This window comes from Hevea brasiliensis, chromosome 2, assembly GCF_030052815.1.
Source record: "Hevea brasiliensis isolate MT/VB/25A 57/8 chromosome 2, ASM3005281v1, whole genome shotgun sequence".
Taxonomy (NCBI): Eukaryota; Viridiplantae; Streptophyta; class Magnoliopsida; order Malpighiales; family Euphorbiaceae; genus Hevea; species Hevea brasiliensis.
This window is the reverse complement of record NC_079494.1, coordinates 18628438-18647597: the sequence shown is the minus strand read 5'-3', so window position 1 is coordinate 18647597 and position 19160 is coordinate 18628438. Positions and strand designations below refer to the sequence as shown.

Sequence of the window (19160 nt, the reverse complement as noted above, 5' to 3'; positions counted from 1 at the left end):
TTCTCCTTTTTCATAGAAGCCTACCAATACACCTTCTTTAGATCCTGATACATCTTGGTGGCTCTGGGATGTACGTTGTACATTGCATATAAGCTTCCCTCATAATGTCTCCCTTGAGTCCAATATCATCAGGCACACACTTCAAACTCCTTTCCCATCAAATTGAAACTTACGGTTTGTGCCTTTTTGCACTGCTTTAGCTATCTTTACCAATTCTAGATACTCTTGCTATTTCTTTATCACTTGTCTTAAGTACATTGGTGCCACTTTCATCTATGCTATCTAGGTGCCTTTTACTAACAACTTCAACTGCAACCTTTCTCCTATTAATTAATGTAGCTCCTTTAAGATAGGTCGCCTTTGCACTAATATGTGAGCCCCAAACTACCTAATGATTTATGACTGAGGGCATCTATAATGACATTTACCTTATTCGAATGCTACTGAATAGTACAATCATAATTATTTAGCAGTTTCACCCACCTTCTTTGTTTGAGATTCAATCCTTTTAGTTGAAGATGTACTAGATACTCTTGTAGTCCGTGAAGATTTCACACTTAGCCCTATAAAAATAGTGTCTCCACATCTCTAGGGTAAAAACTATTGCCACCATTTCTAGGTCATGAGTAGGTCATACTTCTTTAACTTCCTCAAAACTTAAGCTATTACCTTGTCATTCTGTATAAGAACACATCCCAAACCCACTCAGGAGGCATCACAATACACTGTGAAATCTTCGTTGCCTGAAGGCAAAGCCAAAACTGGTGCTGTCACTAAGCACTCCTGGAGCTTTTGAAAAACTCTCTTCACACTGGTTTATCCACTTAAACCTCTTATTCTTTTGAGTCAACATAGTCATAAGAGTAGCTATCTTATAGAAATCAAGTACAAATCTCCTATAATAGCTAGCCAATCCTAGGAAACTCTTGATCTCAGTCACTATAGTTAACATTAGCCAATTTACCACTATTTCAACTTTCTTGGGATTTACTTTAATTCCATTCTCTGTTACTAAATGTCCCAAGAAAGATATACTCTTCAGCCAGAATTCACACTTAGAGAACTTTGCATACAACTAATGCTCCCTCAAGGTCTGGAGAACCATTTGCTCTTCTGGACTTCTAAAATGCATTAATGTCATCAATAAAGATGATCACGAAGCGATCTAGATAAGGCCTGAATACCCTGTTCATGAGATTTATAATGCAGCTGGGGCATTGAATAACCTGAATGACATTACAAGAAACTCATAATGCTTGTATCTAGTCCAAAAAGCAATCTTTAAAATGTCTATCTCCTTGATCCTTAACTATTGATAATGTCTGTCTCCTTAATCCTTAACTGTTGATATCTAGACCTTAAATCTATCTTAAAGAAATAATTAACTCCTACTAGCTGATCAAACAAATCATCAATACAGAATAAAAGGTACTTGTTCTTTGGTGTCACCTTATTTAATTGCCTGTAGTCTATGTACAGCCTCAGGGAACCATCCTTCTTCTTCACAGAAACAATATGAGAACACCCCAAGAAGAAGTACTCAGTCTAATGAACCCCTTGTCTACCAAATCCTACAATTGCTCCTCTAACTCATTTAGCTATATAGGAACCATCCTATATGGTAGAATAGATATAGGTCTAGTACTAGGTACTAAATCAATTTCAAAATCTACCAAATCCTACATCAAGTTTGTTATAAATATATATATATATATATATATATATATATATATATTACATTTTTTTCCCTTTTAGTCCCTAAACAAAATCTTCCTCTCCTTTCACCTTTTCGGCGAGATGTCCACCAGCTGGCGGCACATTAGCAGCAATAGCTCCTTCTGGTGACACATCAGGAGCTTGAATAACGGCGGTAGAAGCTAGATTTTTTTGGGAGAGAGAGAGAGAAGAAAATGGCCAAATTTTGAAGTAACATTTCAGCGTCGTCTGGTAACCAAATCTGATGAGACCAGTGACAGTCAACTCTTTATCTTCCCAACTTTCAATTTCAACCAACGGACCTTGATTTGGTGGTTGAAGGAGAGAGAACTAAAGAGAGAGAAAATGGGTCTCTCCAAGGCTTTCTGACGAGATTCCAGACAATCCGACCGTTGGATCGGTGATTCGAAACCACCATTGAATTTAGATATTGATTATTTTTGTAATATATATATATATATATATATATATATATATATATGGCATGCTCATACATTTTATGAATATTTAATTATGCACGTAAATAGTTAATATATTAGGGGCATTTTGGTTACTGCATATTTAATTATTATTATTTATTTGTGATTGCTGCCCTGAGGATAATTTAGAGCTGGGTATATTATTTATATATGGTATATATGGATATAGATTGGACATGTAGTGTCGGCTTGAGCTAGTCTCGCTGGAACCCAGTCCTTATGGATATGGAAAGTCGGGGTTAGGCACGACTTATAGTTGATATCACTAGCCCCCGCACTTGGATTTAAGCAAAAGTCTAGCTTGAGTTGAGCTCGCTGGCAGAATTTGGATTAAGAGAGCTGTATAAAGGATCAATTCCTATATTTAAGTATGGCTGTGATACACTAGTTGTATGAGTAGTTCTAAATTATCTTCTTATGTGAATATTGGGTAAATTATTTGTTATATGTGCTGGATGTGCATTTCATGGAAGGATTGCACTAGTTGTAGATAGTTATAGAAATTGAATTTGTAATCAAAATCTAAACTCACTGAGTGGAATATTCATTCCCGTTCAATATATTTTTTCCAGGTTACATGAGTAGCATTCTTTCTTACATAGTCTAACTTGCATTTTCCTTCTAGGTTGTGGTGATGTCAGTAGTTCTATTATATTTAGCTATTTATTTAATTGTGTATTTATTTTATTTTATTCTTAAAAATCCACTGTGACACTAATAAATAATATGTTATTTGCATATGATAAGTGGTATTTAATGAATATAATGTGTTGGATATTAGGGTTGAGCTAGGCTCCCCATATTGTTGTACTATGTTTGGGTTGAGTTGGACTCCCTAAAATTGAGATATAATATTTTATATTATTTTCCTTTCGCGTGATGGGCCTTGACTTTGGGTTTGATTATGGGTTAATGAATAGTAAGGCTTACTATGGTCTTTGAAGACTTTAAGCCGACCCAAGATCTAGTGTCGGTCTAGCCCGTGGAATTAGGTCATCGTAAATTTAGTATTAAAGCTTAAGCTTTAGATTCATAGGAAAGTGTATATCTAGAGTTGTCACATGCAGAGTATAGGATCCTGTTTCACCTTTTTCTGTAATTCCTTATTTCTAGATTTTGCATTATTTATTGGGTAGTGTAAGAGTCTTTTAGTTTTGTGTCTCAGTTTTCTTGAAGTACATGGTGATGTGGACTTGAGCTAGTAGAGATGTTGAGGTCTGCCATAGGGATATGTACTCTAAGAAATGTTGTATTTCTATCAGAATGGGGCAAATTAACATGCCTCTCTAGTGCAAGACACAAGTACATAAAGATGAGTTATAGCAGTATAGCTACCCTAGATGGAGGTAAGGATACCACTATTGGCAATTATTAGTGGACAGCCCAGTTAGGGCAACTTTATGATATCAGTGGGCTAAAGAGAGATAAAAGGTTAGGAAACCTGGTCTATTAGGATGTACTGTACTGACCTACGTAATGCTCTCATTGTTTGTGCGATAACCTATAAATTATAGTACTGACATTGGAATTATTGTGTAGAACTATGTGCATCCCTAATGTGTTCTATATGAATGTTTGCAACTAACTTTTATTTTTTGGTATAGATATTCCAAAACAAAGTCCTGTTTTTATAATAGAGTTTGGAACTCCTAGTTAGAGGTTTAAAACTCCTAAGTTAGAATATCGAGGTTACAGTTGGGCAGTAGTTAGAGTTAATGACTCAGTTACTCTCACATGAGCTAGAGTTATATCTGAGTTGTCATGGGATTCGTAGAGTTGCAATGTAAGAATAGCACTTGTTAAGTGAGATCATTTGGTCTTCGGTATGAGATTTTGGACAATTTTGAGATTATAATAGATGTTCTGCTAAAAGTTAGTGAGAATAATATCTACTTTGTATGGCAGCGAGGTGTATAGTATGACTTTGCTCCCTAAAGGAGACCAGAGGCTATGAATAATGTTCATGGCATGTGAAATGACATTTTTAGGAAAGTTTGCAAAATGATAAGAGAACTAATAGCCTTCATAATTCGGGCAACTTGGCAAATTTAGTATCTTTCTTGTAGTTAGTTATGTTGCAGAGTATGATATTATCCTTTTAGGAGAGACAGAAGGTTATTATTAGTGATGGTGACTTATAAAATAATGTCCCAAATGGGACTACAGTGTGTGATAAAGAGTTGTTGGCCCTAGTACCCTAGAGAGTGTACAAGTTCCACTGTAGAAGTCATAAGTGATCAGGTCATGATGGATGTAAAGCCTTTGAATTTAATCATAGGTTTAGGTATCTAGTATCTTAAGTTTTGGCTAATTGAGTGAATATGGGAAAATAGAATCCTTGCAGATCCCCTCTTCGAGGTAGTAGAGGATAGTATGTAGTCTAAGGGATAGGGATAGAGATCAGATAGTGAATGCATGGCTGTTATTCCTTGAGTTCCTACTCAATTTTTTATTGCTCAAGACAAGAGTATATTCTAAATAGAATAATGTTAAGGGTAGTAAGTCAATGGAGACAAATTACTGAATACCAGTAGATAGAGTAAGTGCAAAAATGAGAATTAAAATAGTTGGTTGCATATGCAGTATAACCTAAAGTCAGTGAAAATGCTAGCTACAATGGTTAGAAGATAAAGTTCGAGTGACGCAGATAAAGTCTGAGTAGCACAAAGGTGTGATGACCTAGCAGAGATATTGAAAGGTACAGTTATATAGTATAACTATCAGATTAGAAGGAGGAATGGAGTTAGGCATAAAGTACTTAAAGTTTTATTCTGAGTAAGAAAAAGTAAATAGATTAAAGGACAACCTAAAGGGCCCTGAATAGGAAGAAGCGGAGTTAAGATATATAGTAGGCTAGGTATGATTTTGGGCAAGGTAAACGATCAGAATTTAAAACCAGAATGGGACCACATTAGTGAGAATGTTTGTTAAGTACAGAGCCCAAAAGTGTATAACTCAGAGTAGATCATAGTTGGTGCAATATTAAGAGCCAAAACATGGAGCTCAGAGTTGCAGGATTTGGATCAGGCTTTCTCAATTTTCTATTCGCAAGTTGGAATAAGGGGCAATGGGATAAGAACCCTTTAGCTTATTGATAACATAAGGAAAGTTAGGTGAGGTATACAATTAAAGTAGATAGTAGTAGCTAGAGGGTGTGCAATGATAACCTGTCAGACAGAGGAGCGAAGTCAGTAGGTAATAAGTCGAATAAAATTTAACCTAATGGATTTAAATATGCATGATGAGAGAAAAGAATGAGGGATAAATGACACAGAGGTTTGATGTTAGAATTCTGAATGGCGAAACAGTAGTCGTGGAGTCTATAATCAGGGTTAGGCAGGCATTTTTAGTGTCACCAATAAGGTAACTCTGTAAGGAAACATGAGTGACAACATGATAATAGGTAATAAAATAATAGTAGAGGATAAAACAAGTATAGATGTTTCTTACAAGTTACTAGAAAGTACAAGGATTAAAGAAATGTTGTTGGTAAGACTGAAGTTAGTTTTAATTGTTTATGAAAGGTATCTTCTAGAATATGATAGAAAATAAGGGGCAAATGATGACAATATAGAAGATGAATAAAGTATAAGCAAAGATAGCAAATTATAACATGATATGTTAGGTGGGGGAAAGATATCAACAATAACAGAAATGGGAAAGAGACAGCAAATGAGACCAAAGGACAATAGATGGGCACGAGATGAGTGGATTACTAAAGATGAATAGGAGTTGGTACAAGGACTTTATTGGTGGCATGAAGTGAGTGGGAAGTTCACAATATCATAGAATTAAGCAGTATAGGTGTTTTTAGGACAGAGAAAGTCTTGCTAAAGCTTCAATGGCTGACAAGATTAGCAATGATCTCGAGTAAGGTACATGTAACAGTAGTTATTTTAGAAGGGCACTTCATGACACTTTGCAAGTAGGCAATATGAGTCATACCTATGTGCCATATAGATTGGTAATAGAAGGGGACAAAGACTAGTGTTGTAATATATCACATCAAAGTGCAGTGAAAGCATAGTGGGTATCAGAAATGTCAGAAAAAGATCAATGAGTACTCAGATGTAATGGCTTAGTTTCAGATGGAGGACAATAATTGACATGCTGTGGAAGGGGGCAGGCACAAGTAAAGTGTTTCCAACCATCTATGCATAGCTTGAGGAATAAGTGCTCGCAGTTGTTCCAATCACCTTCATTTAGATATCCCCTGTTTGTTCAAAAATTCGGGGATGAATTTTTCTTAAGGGGGTAACATTGTAATGCCCTCAAAATTTTCAAATTTATTTATATTTAAAAATTTAATATTTTAATTGTTATTTCTTTCAAACATATTTTATGAAAGTATTTTAAAGTTTAATACTATTTCAAGTATTAAAGTAATAGTATTATTAAACGGGATATATATATATATATAAAGGAGAGAAAGGTTTGACTGATGAGATAGATTTAAAAAAAAAAAAAAATCCTTTCATGGTCATTGTCCTCCCCTTCTCTTTATTTTTTTTTTTCATTTGGTCCCTAAACAAAATCTTTCTCTCCTTTCACCTTTTTGGCGAGATGTCCACCGGTTGATGGCACATCAGCAGCACCAGCTCCTTTTAGCAATGCACTAGAAGCTTGAAAATTGCAGCAACAACTAGATTTTTTCAAAGAGAGAGAGAGAGAGAGAGAGAGAGAGAGAGAGAGAGAGAGAGAGAGGGAAAAGAAAATGGTTGGACTTTGAAGTAACATTTTAGCATCATCCGGCCATCAAATCCGACGAGACTAGTGGTGATTAACTCCTTATCTTCCTAACTTTCATTTCTGACCAACAGAGCTTGATTTGGTGGTCAGTGGAGAAAGAACAAAAGAGAGAGAAAATGGGTCTCTCCAAGGCTTTCTAGCAAGATTCCTAATGATCCGACTGTCAGATCGATAATCTGAGACCATCATTGAACTCAGAGCGATGAAACCTTCAAGATAGGACCAACCCGCTCCATCGAACACTGTTTGAAAGAGGCGATCATCAGACAACCTAGATCAATCAGTGTGATCGAATCGGTGATAGCTCACCAACGCTCGATACTGAGTTTCTAACCTGGTCTAGATGCCCGATGGGCTGACCTATAAGGTGGTCATGTCTAAAGTCGTTTCCAACATTTTCAGATGTCTCGGATGCATTCCAGGTAGCAGAATTCATAAAGATATTTCTAAACTCAAGTTATGTGATTTTTACCTATGATTAAGCTAGCAAATTAATTTGTAAAATATTTCTGGCAAGTTAAAAATAATTGAAATAAACTGTATAGACTTTAAGATAATATAAAGGACCTTCAAGAATATTATTGGAATTTTTTGAAGGTATTTGATAATTATTGGACAGCAATGAAGTATAAGGACCTGAACTGGATATGAAGAATTGGATCTAGATTAGGTTTCTTATAGGCTTCTGAATGGCATTATGTTTGCTGTTATGGGCCTAAGGCCATGAGTGTTACTTTTTGATAGGTTTTCTTGCATGGGGTTAGGTCCAGTTATAGGAAAGACTGCCAAAATTTCAATAAGAACTTAGGAATAATTCTTGCTTCTTTAGTTTAAATTAATAAATTATTTTGTCAGTAAATTGATAGATGTCAGTGTGTTTATATAAGTGTTCAGTGCCAACCATTTTTCCTTTCTTCAAGCCAGACTAGCTATAGTCGAGTCGACTAGTCTGTGAGTTAAATATATATATATATATATATATATATATATATATATGGCATGCTCATGTATTTTATAAATATTTAATTATGCATATAAATAGTTAATATATTAAAGACATTTTGGTTGCTACATATTTAATTATTATTATTATTTATTTGTGATTGCTACGCTGAGGATAATTTAGAGCTGGGTATGTTATTTATATATTGTATATATGGATATGGATTGGACGGGTAGTCGTGGCTTAAGATAGTCTCATCGGAACCCAGTCCTTATGGATATGGAAAATCGGGGTGAGGCATGACTTTAAATTAATCTCGCTGGCCCCTGCACTTGGATTTAAGCAAAAGTATGGCTTGAGTTGAGCTCGCTGGTGGAATTTGGATTAAGAGACATGTATAGGGGATCAGCTCCCATATTTAAGTATGGATGTGATACATTGAGTGTATGAGTAGCTTTAAATTATCTTCTCATGCGAATATTGGGTAAATTATTTATTATATGTGTTGGATGTACATTTCATAATAGGATTGCACTAGTTGTATATAGTTATAGAAATTGTATTTGTAATTAAAATCTAAACTCACTGAGTTGAATGCTTATTCCTGTTCAATATATTTTTCTCAGGTTACTGAAGGAGCATTTTTTTTTATAGAGTCTAACTTGCATTTTCCTTTGCAGGTTGTGGTGATGTTATTAGTTCTATTATATTTAAATATTTATTTAATTATTTATTTATTTCATTTTTTTCTTTGAACTCTTCTATGACACTAATAAATAACGTGTTATTTGGATACCATAAATGGTATTTCATGAATATAATGTGTTGGATATTAGGGTTGAGCTAGGCTTCCCATATTGTTGTATTATATCGAGATTGAGTTGAACTCCTCAAAATTAACATATAATATTTTGTATTATTTTTTTTTTTGTGTATTGGGCCTTGACTTTGGGTCTAGTTATGGGTTAGTGAATAGTAAGGCTTACTATGGTCTTCGGGGACTTTAAGCTAGCCTAATACCTAGTGTTGGTCCGGACCGTGGAATTGAGTCGTGACACTTCGGTTCACTGTAACTTCCTTAACATAGGCTATAAACCCTCTACATCCTTTCCTTAGCATATTCTGGGCTTGCATAACTGAGATCATTCCTTTCACAGGTGACATTTGGTTTCCCTGAAACAGTACTTCTATCCCATTCTGTCCCCTGAACTTTACTATTTTGCTTTTACAATCTAAGGTAGTATAATTGGCTGAGAGCCAATCCATTCCTAGAATGACATCAAAATCAGTTAATTCTAGAACTACTAGGTTAGCTAGAAAGCATCTGGCCTCAACCATTACTAGATAGGAGTAACATATCATCTCTGTTACTGAAGAGTCACATTTGGGTCTTCTACGAAGTAGAGGACAATCTAAATTGGACACTGTCAATCCTAACCTTAGGATTGTATCAGGTTTAGCAAAAAAGTGAGAAGTACCTTGATCAATCAAATTATGCACGTTGAAGCTTCCTATGTGAAGTGTACCTGACATCATTGTGTTAAAGGTATTTGCTTCATGTTGTGTCACGGTAAAGATTATTCTTACTTAATGCAAATGGAATAAATTCTACCCACTAGAATGAAATGCGTATCAGTTCACAAATCAAAATGAGAATGAGGTGCGTATCACGATTTGTTGAGATATTCTTTTGGCATGTATGTTTCACTGGCTGATACAGATATCATATTTTTCAACTAGAATGTTTGGCAGCAATATCTCCAAGAAGGCTGCAGTGGGCAGTTGGTTCGCTTGGAGTCACTTTCCTCCAAAACTAATTAAGGGAATTCACCCAAAGATACCCAAAAGATATAACATATCATATCAGTTAGAGTAAAGTGAATTCGTGTACGTGAAGCCTTTCTTTCTGCATGCACATTCATGCATTCCCAAATGAATCTTCTCATTATCATCTCGCTTCAATTTTTTTTATTTTCTTTTTATTTTTTGAACAATAGAATAAATTATAATCTTTTCATTGCCTAATTCCTACGCATGACCTAATGTAGAAAATGACAGTGGGCTTGAATGTGGAAACATTTTGATATTTTTTTTTAGTATAATTGATTTTTATTTTTAAAAACGATTCTATTAGCACTGAATTAAAACTTATTACTATAATTTTGACATTTTTATGTTAGAAATTAAGAAGAGAAAATATAAAGGTAAATATAGACATCATTTCTGGTTTATTTTTTTAAATAAATAAATCGTAAGGTTTTAATTTTTACATTACCATTAAATTTAGTGTGTAAATAATAAATTTTATTTCATTTTTTGGTACTTATGGTTACGGGTATATATTATCGGGGTTAACTTTCGTGCACCAAAATTAAATCCCTTTCTTGAGTGATGGTGAAATTTTTTAAATTTGCGTCTTTATTTTTAACAATTGGAGAAAAAAATATTGAATAATAAATTTTATATTTTCAAATATAAATATATTTTAAATCTTTGTATTATAAGTTAAAATTGCAATATAGATAAATATATTTTAAAAATGGATCATTTTATAACAACCCTTCTTCCTCCACTACGCCAATGGCATTATTAGCCAAAGATTTTTTGTTTGTCTTTTATGGAATTTTGATAGAGATGGAACATATGGATTAATATCAAGACAAATAGAAATAAAATTGCCCAAATTATTAATAGATTTTGCTGCTTGAAATTAAATTAATTAATTTTTTAATATTTAATTTAACAAACCATTTAATCTATTCATATATTTTTTAGCCAAAACAAAAAAAAGAAAATTAAAATATCTTGTAGTAACATATTTTTTCATGAACAAGATTTTGGAAATTATTTTTTGAAAATTTTTTAAAAATAATATTTCTTAAATTTTTTTTTCTTAAAAAAATTTGTTGTTAATGGATATTTTTAAAATTTTATATGCATTTTATTTTATTTTTGTTTTATCTTTTTAAAGGCCGATTATAAAAAAAAAAAACAGAAAAAATCTATCAATATACATAAAGTAAGTTAAACTCTTCCAAGTTCTTTCTATGTGACATTCTAAGAAAAGAATTTGCCATTTGATATATTTTACGTGATAATTTATTTATAAAATATCATTAATTTAATTATTCATTATTTTTTAATTTTTTATTAATTAGTTACTCAGTTACTTTAAATTATTATTAAAATATTAAATAGTCATTTTACCGACGCTTAAACATATTATTTATTATTTTATTTTAATAATATAATTGAATATTTTTCATATTATATATTTTTAAAATCATACTATTTTGTTAATAATAGTAAATGCAATTTAAATTTATATTAAAATCTTAAAAAATCTATTTTCATCTAAATCAAAGTAAAATTTTATTTCTCAAATGAATATTGATTATTTTTGTTTAAATATTCTTTCATAATATAATATTTTTACAACTACCATCGTATCATATGCAACTTAATTGGCTATACTCTATAGGGAACAAATAGAAATAGCTTCGTATTTTAGCACAACTATTTAGATAATTTTTATTTTTAATGGCCTACTTGCAATAAATTACATGAGAAAACTTTTAAACTTGAGGATTATATACATATTTCTAAAATTTAAATATAAATACCAACTGAGTTAAATTTTAAAATAATTTGATTAATAAATTATTTTTTTTCTCATTTGTAAACTACTAGCCAGACTTTTTTTAAGTTTATGCCACATGCCATTTTTAAAAGTACTTTCTATCAAGTTAGGTGGCTTCATTTTAAGACATTTTCTTCGTTTTCAGCTTTCATTCATATATAGATTTTCAAGTTGAGGGTTACATATGTAAAGAGAGAGATTTTAATGCTATAATAAGTAGTTATTACTTGTAGGGAAGTTATAATATATAAAAGTATATTTATTTTATATACATTTAATTTTACGTAGGACATGTATAGTTTTCCTAGTTCAGGGTCAAAGTATACTACAAGGCTCTTCAAGGGATTACAGTGGAGTTTACAACAGAATTTATTACGAAATATTTATTAAAAAAATTGAGTAATAAAAAGTTTAATGTACATAAAAATAAGAAAAATAAAATATAGAGTAATGAATAATAGATTTAAAATATTACTTTATTTTAACGTATTAGAATTAAAATATATATCTATATATATATATAATGAAAATTATTATTAGCTATGTGCAAAAACATGATAATTCCCTAAAAATTAAAGTATATTAATTGATAGTATCATGTTTAAAAAGAATTTATTTCAAAATTTTAAATGAAAATATTTTTTTATAGTTATTTTTTTATTTATAATATTTTTTTTTATTTAAGTTTGCGCCAATAATTATTTTGTTAACATTTTATATATTTTTAATTCATTTTGTATACATGTCTTTTAACAATTTATGTAATATTACATTTATATTTCTTCTATTATATTTATTAATTTTAAATGTAAATATGTTAATAATTTGAATATTAAAAATTAAAAATTAATAAATCCGCTGCAGACATTTAGCGAGTTTACTAGTAATAATGGCCTAATTAACTGCAGAAGGCAAATTGTAATGAGACGAACTAAATTGTGAGACCTCCCTCTATTCAAAGCTTTTACCGCTTTGTATTAATTTTTGAGGTTCCATATATCTCGCATTACGAAGCTTTAATAGGGCCTCATCTCATATCTGGCTAAGAATGACTGGGTTAGTTTTATGCTCAGTAATAATTCGTAGACTTTCAAATTCCTTATGTTAACGATGAGCTTTAGCTTGCTGATATTGCATTCGTCTCGCGGGTTATGAGGTTGAGAGATCGAATTTCAATTAGAATTAATTATAAAAACTTAAAAAAAAAATTATATTCTTTGTATAGATCGTCTTCGAGAAATTTTTTTTTTTTTAAATTTGATTCATCATAAATACAAAACAAAATTATATATAAAATATGTGAAATCTATATATTTATATTTTGAGTATATAATAAATTATATGAAGGAAAGTTTTTAAATCAATAAGCTTTCGTCTTCCTACATGCATCCCAGGAATTTTGCAGTCATCAATTGATTCCCATCATGGAATCATGGAAGTATCTGATTTGCTAGGAACCGGACTGTATGTATTTCTAAAATGACAATTCCTCAGACAGTTGAGGGAAAGCAACTTGTTCCATTTGCCAAATGCACTCAGGCACTTGTGCCAAATTTCATACGCACTTGTGGAGACCACAACTCAACATTCACATCTTGGGAGGTACTAGATTCTTTCAAATGGTAAATAGCTTTACGTGTATCTATTTTCTTCTGTTCTTTTAGAATTAAGTACTCTCTCTTTCTTATATCACCGAACAAAGATCTCAACTCATACAGATAGATTCTGACAAACTATGATAAGCACTATTACAAGTAATCCTTTTCTCAGGCTATAAATATTTCATTTCTCTTGGATTCTATAGCAAGGTTAACTATCTATTGAAACTTGAGTGCCTAGCTAACATTATTACAGATATTTTGTTTGCCAAAACCCAGATTTGAGTTATGTTGGCCAAGGTAGGGTGGTTCGTCAGAAAGTTATTTTGCTCTGAATCAGAATGCTTGTCTCGTCGGAATCAAGTGGCTAGTGAGTCGGTGCATGGTAAGAACTTGGCTGCTAAATGGGTTGTTTGTGAAACTTGTGTAGAGGAAAATAAAGCCTGTAACTGTCATAGTAGACCGGAAGATTTAAAGAGCGCAGTTGATGGAGTGGAAGCTGAGGGTAATAGTTCTTTTGCTCATGCTGTCATCAACATGATCGGAATGCTAATAGGTAAATAACGTCCCTCTATATTGCAATGTGTTTGGTAATAACTTTTATGCTGGTAGGTTAGTGCACAACTTAAATTATGCACAATCAGCAATTCTTGTCTATGTCAAGTTTATAGTATAATCAAGATAGGAACATTATTGAATACTTTTCATGCACATAAAAATAGTATCTCTCTCTTACAAAAAAGTGGATATTTCTTATAATATAAAAAGTGGGTCGCACACAATTTAAGAGATGGTGTATATGCATAAAATGTACCTTATAATTTTTTCATAAGACATTATGTAGATCTCACCTATTTTAAATGTGAGTTTAATTATATATATATATATATAATGTCTTGAGTTCATTATATTCTAGGTCTAAATGAAAATTTCTTTATTTTAATAATTAATAATGATCAATCCACGTAAATCCTATAAATCCTGTAATAATAAGTAAGGATGAATATAGAAATTATTCTTGTTTTATTTAATGGTCGATTTATGTGCATCTCGTTATGATAGGTTGTCATATATTTAATTATGAAAATTTTTTTTTACTTATACACAGGTGTATAAATTATTTATTTATAAAAAAGGTGTATAAATTATTTTATACTTTCAACTATTAGAATTTAGGAAATTCGGTTTTTAATGGGGTTGATCATATTTTGAAATACAATCATATTGTGTCAATTATTAATTAGAGGATGCTTATAAAAAAATAGGTTTTTAAAAAATTAATTTATAATTATATTGTTTCAATCCACATGAATTCCACTATAATAAATATTATTTTTATTTTATTTAATATAATGATCGATCTACGTGACCTGCTTATGAAAGATTGTATATATTTAATTATGAAAAATTATTACTAGTGTGTATAAAATATTTCTTTATAAAAAAGGAATTTAAATTATTTTATTTTTTCAACCAATAAAAATTTTGGAAATTTTGTTTTTTAATGGGATTGACATGTTTTGAAGTAGAATTATGCAGTGTTAAATATTGAATTAGATGGATGCATATATCTGTCTTATATATATATATATATATATATATAAAGACAGATGCATACATGTTGGTGTAGTTATATACAAACATTTGCACATTATAATTATTAATTTCCTAAATATAAAATTCTAAAGTGAACATATATTGAAATAAGAATGAGATCTACATGTGCCTTCAATAAATTTTTATAATTATAGTTCATAGTAAACTTTCAATTAAAAAAAAAAGTTCTAATTAATTTATTTTGTTAAAAATAAAAAAAATGATTTAAATTTCCTAAATATTACAGGTCTTGGGCAGTTATCAACCCCATATGCTTTAGAAAATGGAGGGTGGACTTCTGCATTCTTGCTTATTGGGCTAGGAATAATATGTGCATACAGTTCTCATCTGCTTGGAAAATGTCTTGACAAGAATCCCAAGTCAAGAAGCTACGCAGATATTGGACAAGAATCATTTGGGAGCAAAGGAAGAGTTTTAGTTTTAACCTTCATCTACATGGAAATTTTCATGGCCCTCGTATCCTACACCATCTCTCTCCATGATAACATTATAACAGTATTTTCAGGGACAAGACTTAGTTTGCCATGGCTCAAATTATCAAAATCTCAGTTGCTAACCATGATGGCAGTTCTAATAGCACTTCCTAGTTTGTGGCTAAGAAATCTCTCTACCATATCTCTTCTTTCATCTGGGGGTATCCTAATGTCACTTGTTATTTTCACTTCTGTGGCTTTCACTGCTGTCTTTGGAGGTCTGAAAGCTAATCATAGAATACCAGTGCTTAGGCTCCAAAAGATTCCTGCCATATCTGGCCTCTATATCTTCAGTTATGCTGGCCATATTGTTTTCCCCAACTTGTACAAATCCATGAAGGATCCATCCAAGTTTACCAAGGTACTTTTGATTTCTAATGTTGGTTCTAAAAGATGTGTCCTTAATTACCAGCTTTAAGTACTTACCTGAGATTCAATTTAATAATTTTTTTTTTATTTTTTATTTTTAACTATATACAATCGTTAAGTTTGCTCTCATAGGAATCTGTATGGTTAGTGATCTAATTAGTAAATAGTTCTATCAAAAAAGAGTAGTGACTAAAGAGCTTTAGTCCAATTATACTACAACCCTCTTTAGAATTGTGAAGCCTCAAATTCGACTCTCAGCTGAAGCCAATGGTATTTAAAAAGAAAAAATTGAGTTTATTTTGAGAATAACTTATTCCAAGCATAACTTTTTTCAGGAGGATGGATTCGAACCCCATAACTCTATCATTTAATGTCAAAATCAAGGTTTTGGCAAACTAGTATATCCTACTTTGTTATTGTGTCGTATTGTCTATTGAATTTATGCCTTCATTTTGGACATATGAAGTTGCTTTTGGTGTGGAGACTCTCATATTAGCAGATTTGGCCACCGATTCGGTCTAGGTCCTGGGAGGGAGTGAATCAAACTCAAATTGAATCAGTCTGGTTTCAATTGGTTCTGATTTTTAATCGATTTCAATCCGATTTTGATTTATTCAAAAGCTGTTTTAATTCTAATTTTTGATGATTTTGATTTTACCTTGAAAACTATTTGTTCCATGTGGCACCTATATATCTGCCATCTATTTCTTTTTAAATCTGATTTGAATTGCATAGTAATCAGCGGTTCAAACTGTTGGTTTCAATTCGGTTTCGGTTGAGGACCTCAGGATGGAGCCCTAATCTGCCCTCTATAATCCGGTTCAAAAATCAAACTAATTCACTATACCATTGACCTGAACTGATCTTAAATTTGATTCGAGCCGATCTCCATCCTGTTTAGGAAACGAATTGATTTTTGGCCAGGACCACATATTATTGAAAATTTGACTTCTTATATTTATCCAATTAATCTTAACTATCCTAAAATAGATATTGGAACTTTTTCTAAATGTCATTTTCAATTTAATGCAAGTAGATGCTTTTTGTATATGAAATTTAATGAAAACAGATTATTATTTATAGATAAAATAAAAATTCTTAAGATTATTTAGGGGATGGTTGACTTGTTTCTAAATTTTACTTATTCACTCCCATTTAAGAATGTCAACTATTATTGATAATATCTATTGGTGGTAAAATCGTATTTAACATGATCAATATTCTCATTCACTTTAAAAGATATTGCAAGGAGGGGGTATCAGCTTCTAATCCTCCATTTACTGTTTAATTATGAAATGGAAGGTCTCTTTAAAATAATTTTGATATAATTGCCTTCAACTATGATTTGAATTCAAGAACTCATAAGCATGGAGACAAACTACTCAACTAAAACTTATTGGTTGCCTCACTTGCTTTAATCTAATAGCATATTCCACAACACTTTGAATAGATGTGTATACGAATAAAATTTTAAGTTTAATTATTTGATGATTTCAGGCATCTATAGTGAGCTTTGCATCGGTAACCACACTTTATACAGCTCTAGCATTTATGGGTGCCAAACTCTTTGGCCCAGAAGTCAGTTCTCAGATAACTCTCAGCATGCCTCGACAGCTTATCGTCACAAAGATTGCTCTATGGGCTACAGTCCTAACACCCATGACAAAATATGCCCTCGAATTTGCACCATTCGCCATCCAGCTTGAGCACAGTCTCCCCGATTCTTTGAGTCCTAGGATGAAGGTGGTCGTACGAGGAGTTGTGGGTTCAATTTTGCTAATTGTGATCCTAGCCCTGGCACTCTCCGTGCCATATTTCGAGCATGTTCTTGGCCTTACTGGCTCCCTAGTCAGTGTCAGTATTTGCATAGTCTTCCCCTGTGCCTTTTACACCAAGATTTGTTGGCCTCACATATCTAAACCTCTCCTAATCCTTAATATTACGCTTATTGCATTTGGCTTTATTCTTGGAACTGTTGGCACCATATCCTCGTCAAGGTTGCTCATAGCCACTCTGATAAGAGCTCACTCAACCTGAAGATGAAGCAAAGTTTCAAGGATTGTAATTTACTGGATTTTTGCACGCCTTCTCCAATTATCTTATACCATATATATGCAAAAATAATGGAGCCTCCTATTGCTGCCAATTAAATTTAACAAGACATATTTGATAAGGAGTTGCTCTTGTTTCAAGTATATTGAGGCCTTGCATGCATGATATTTCTTGTTGTTGTATTTTGAAAATGATGATTGGACCCCCAATTAAGTGAAGGGGCATCTACAAATTTTCTTGTTATGATACAAGTCCACTTTAACATCTTATATATAAAATTTTCTGGTTAAGGTTAGCAACTTGTTATTCCTTCTTATCATTATCAAGTTGTTATTCATGTAAACCAGGAGGCAGAATACATAAATTGATATATGAGTTTTATTTTAAAATTTTGGTAATTTATATCATGATCTATTTATTTCTTATAGTTTTAATTTTTAAAAACACTAAATTTTTGGGTGGATAAATTTTTGGACTATTTATCACATGCTTGTTAATACAATAAGAATATTGAAATCACTTTTATTTTTAAAAATTTTTTAAACTCATTTTCTACCATATCTCTTGCACTCAAATGACAATTCCCACGGTGTCGAAAATGACACCAGAAAACTTTATCAGTTAGCTCAGTAGAAAAATAAAACGGCTAGAAATAAATAGCATAAAAGTACATAGAAATTTAATGTGATTCACCAATAAAGTATACGATAACGAGTAAAAATAATAAAAAAATTTTTATCAATAAAATAAGAGATTTGTGAAGACAATTTAATCTCTCCTGACTCAATTGATCCATTAAATCCAAATCTCACAAGTATTTCAACCCTTCTCACTTACGAAATTTTCTCTTTCCACTCTCACTTTACTCTACTTGGCTCTTTCTCTTCACAACCACTCCTTGTCTCTTTTCTTGTTAGAATGACGAGGAAGAATGGCTACTTATAGCCATGAAGTGGTCCCATAAACATGAGAATTTTGCAAAGCTTGGGCCATGGCAAATCTTGACTTTTATTGAAGATCTTGCCTTAAATGTGGTCAACAATTTGAGACATTCAATAACAAATCTCAACCTTAATTTGAATTGCTCAATCACTAATATTAGAAAATTCTTCAATTGCCTCCACCTTACTAGTTAACTCTCAGTTATTGCAAACACTAATCAAGTCTAAGCAATGCTTAAACTTGATTATAGGGATAGGCTTTGTCATCCTATTTGCTGGATTATCTATTGAACTAATTTTTGTCACTGAAATAGCTCCTTCAAATTTGATATTCCAGATAAAGTGAAATTTAACATTCATATGCTTGGTCCTTTCATGATGTATTTGATTTTTTAGTCAAATGTATAGCACTCTAGGCATCACAATACACAACAATTGTATTCCGTTGTAAGCCAAGATCATCAATCGAGCCTCTGAACCATAATGCTTCTTCCTTCACTATCTCTGTCATTGCCATATAATCATCTTTCATTATAGATAATGCAACTGTGGACTACAAAACTGCTTTCCAACTAATGGCACA

General features: G+C 31.8%; 1 protein-coding gene across 1 annotated transcript; it reads left to right on the top strand.

The window, feature by feature from the left end:
- Positions 1–13331: 13331 nt before the first annotated feature.
- Positions 13332–17931, top strand: LOC110671155 (amino acid transporter AVT1H). The gene is made up of 3 exons (XM_021833530.2): positions 13332–13681; positions 14969–15576; positions 17082–17931. Exons 1-3 carry the CDS (start codon positions 13414–13416, stop codon positions 17619–17621), a joined length of 1416 nt encoding a protein of 471 aa, XP_021689222.1. The 5' UTR covers positions 13332–13413; the 3' UTR covers positions 17622–17931.
- Positions 17932–19160: the final 1229 nt, after the last annotated feature.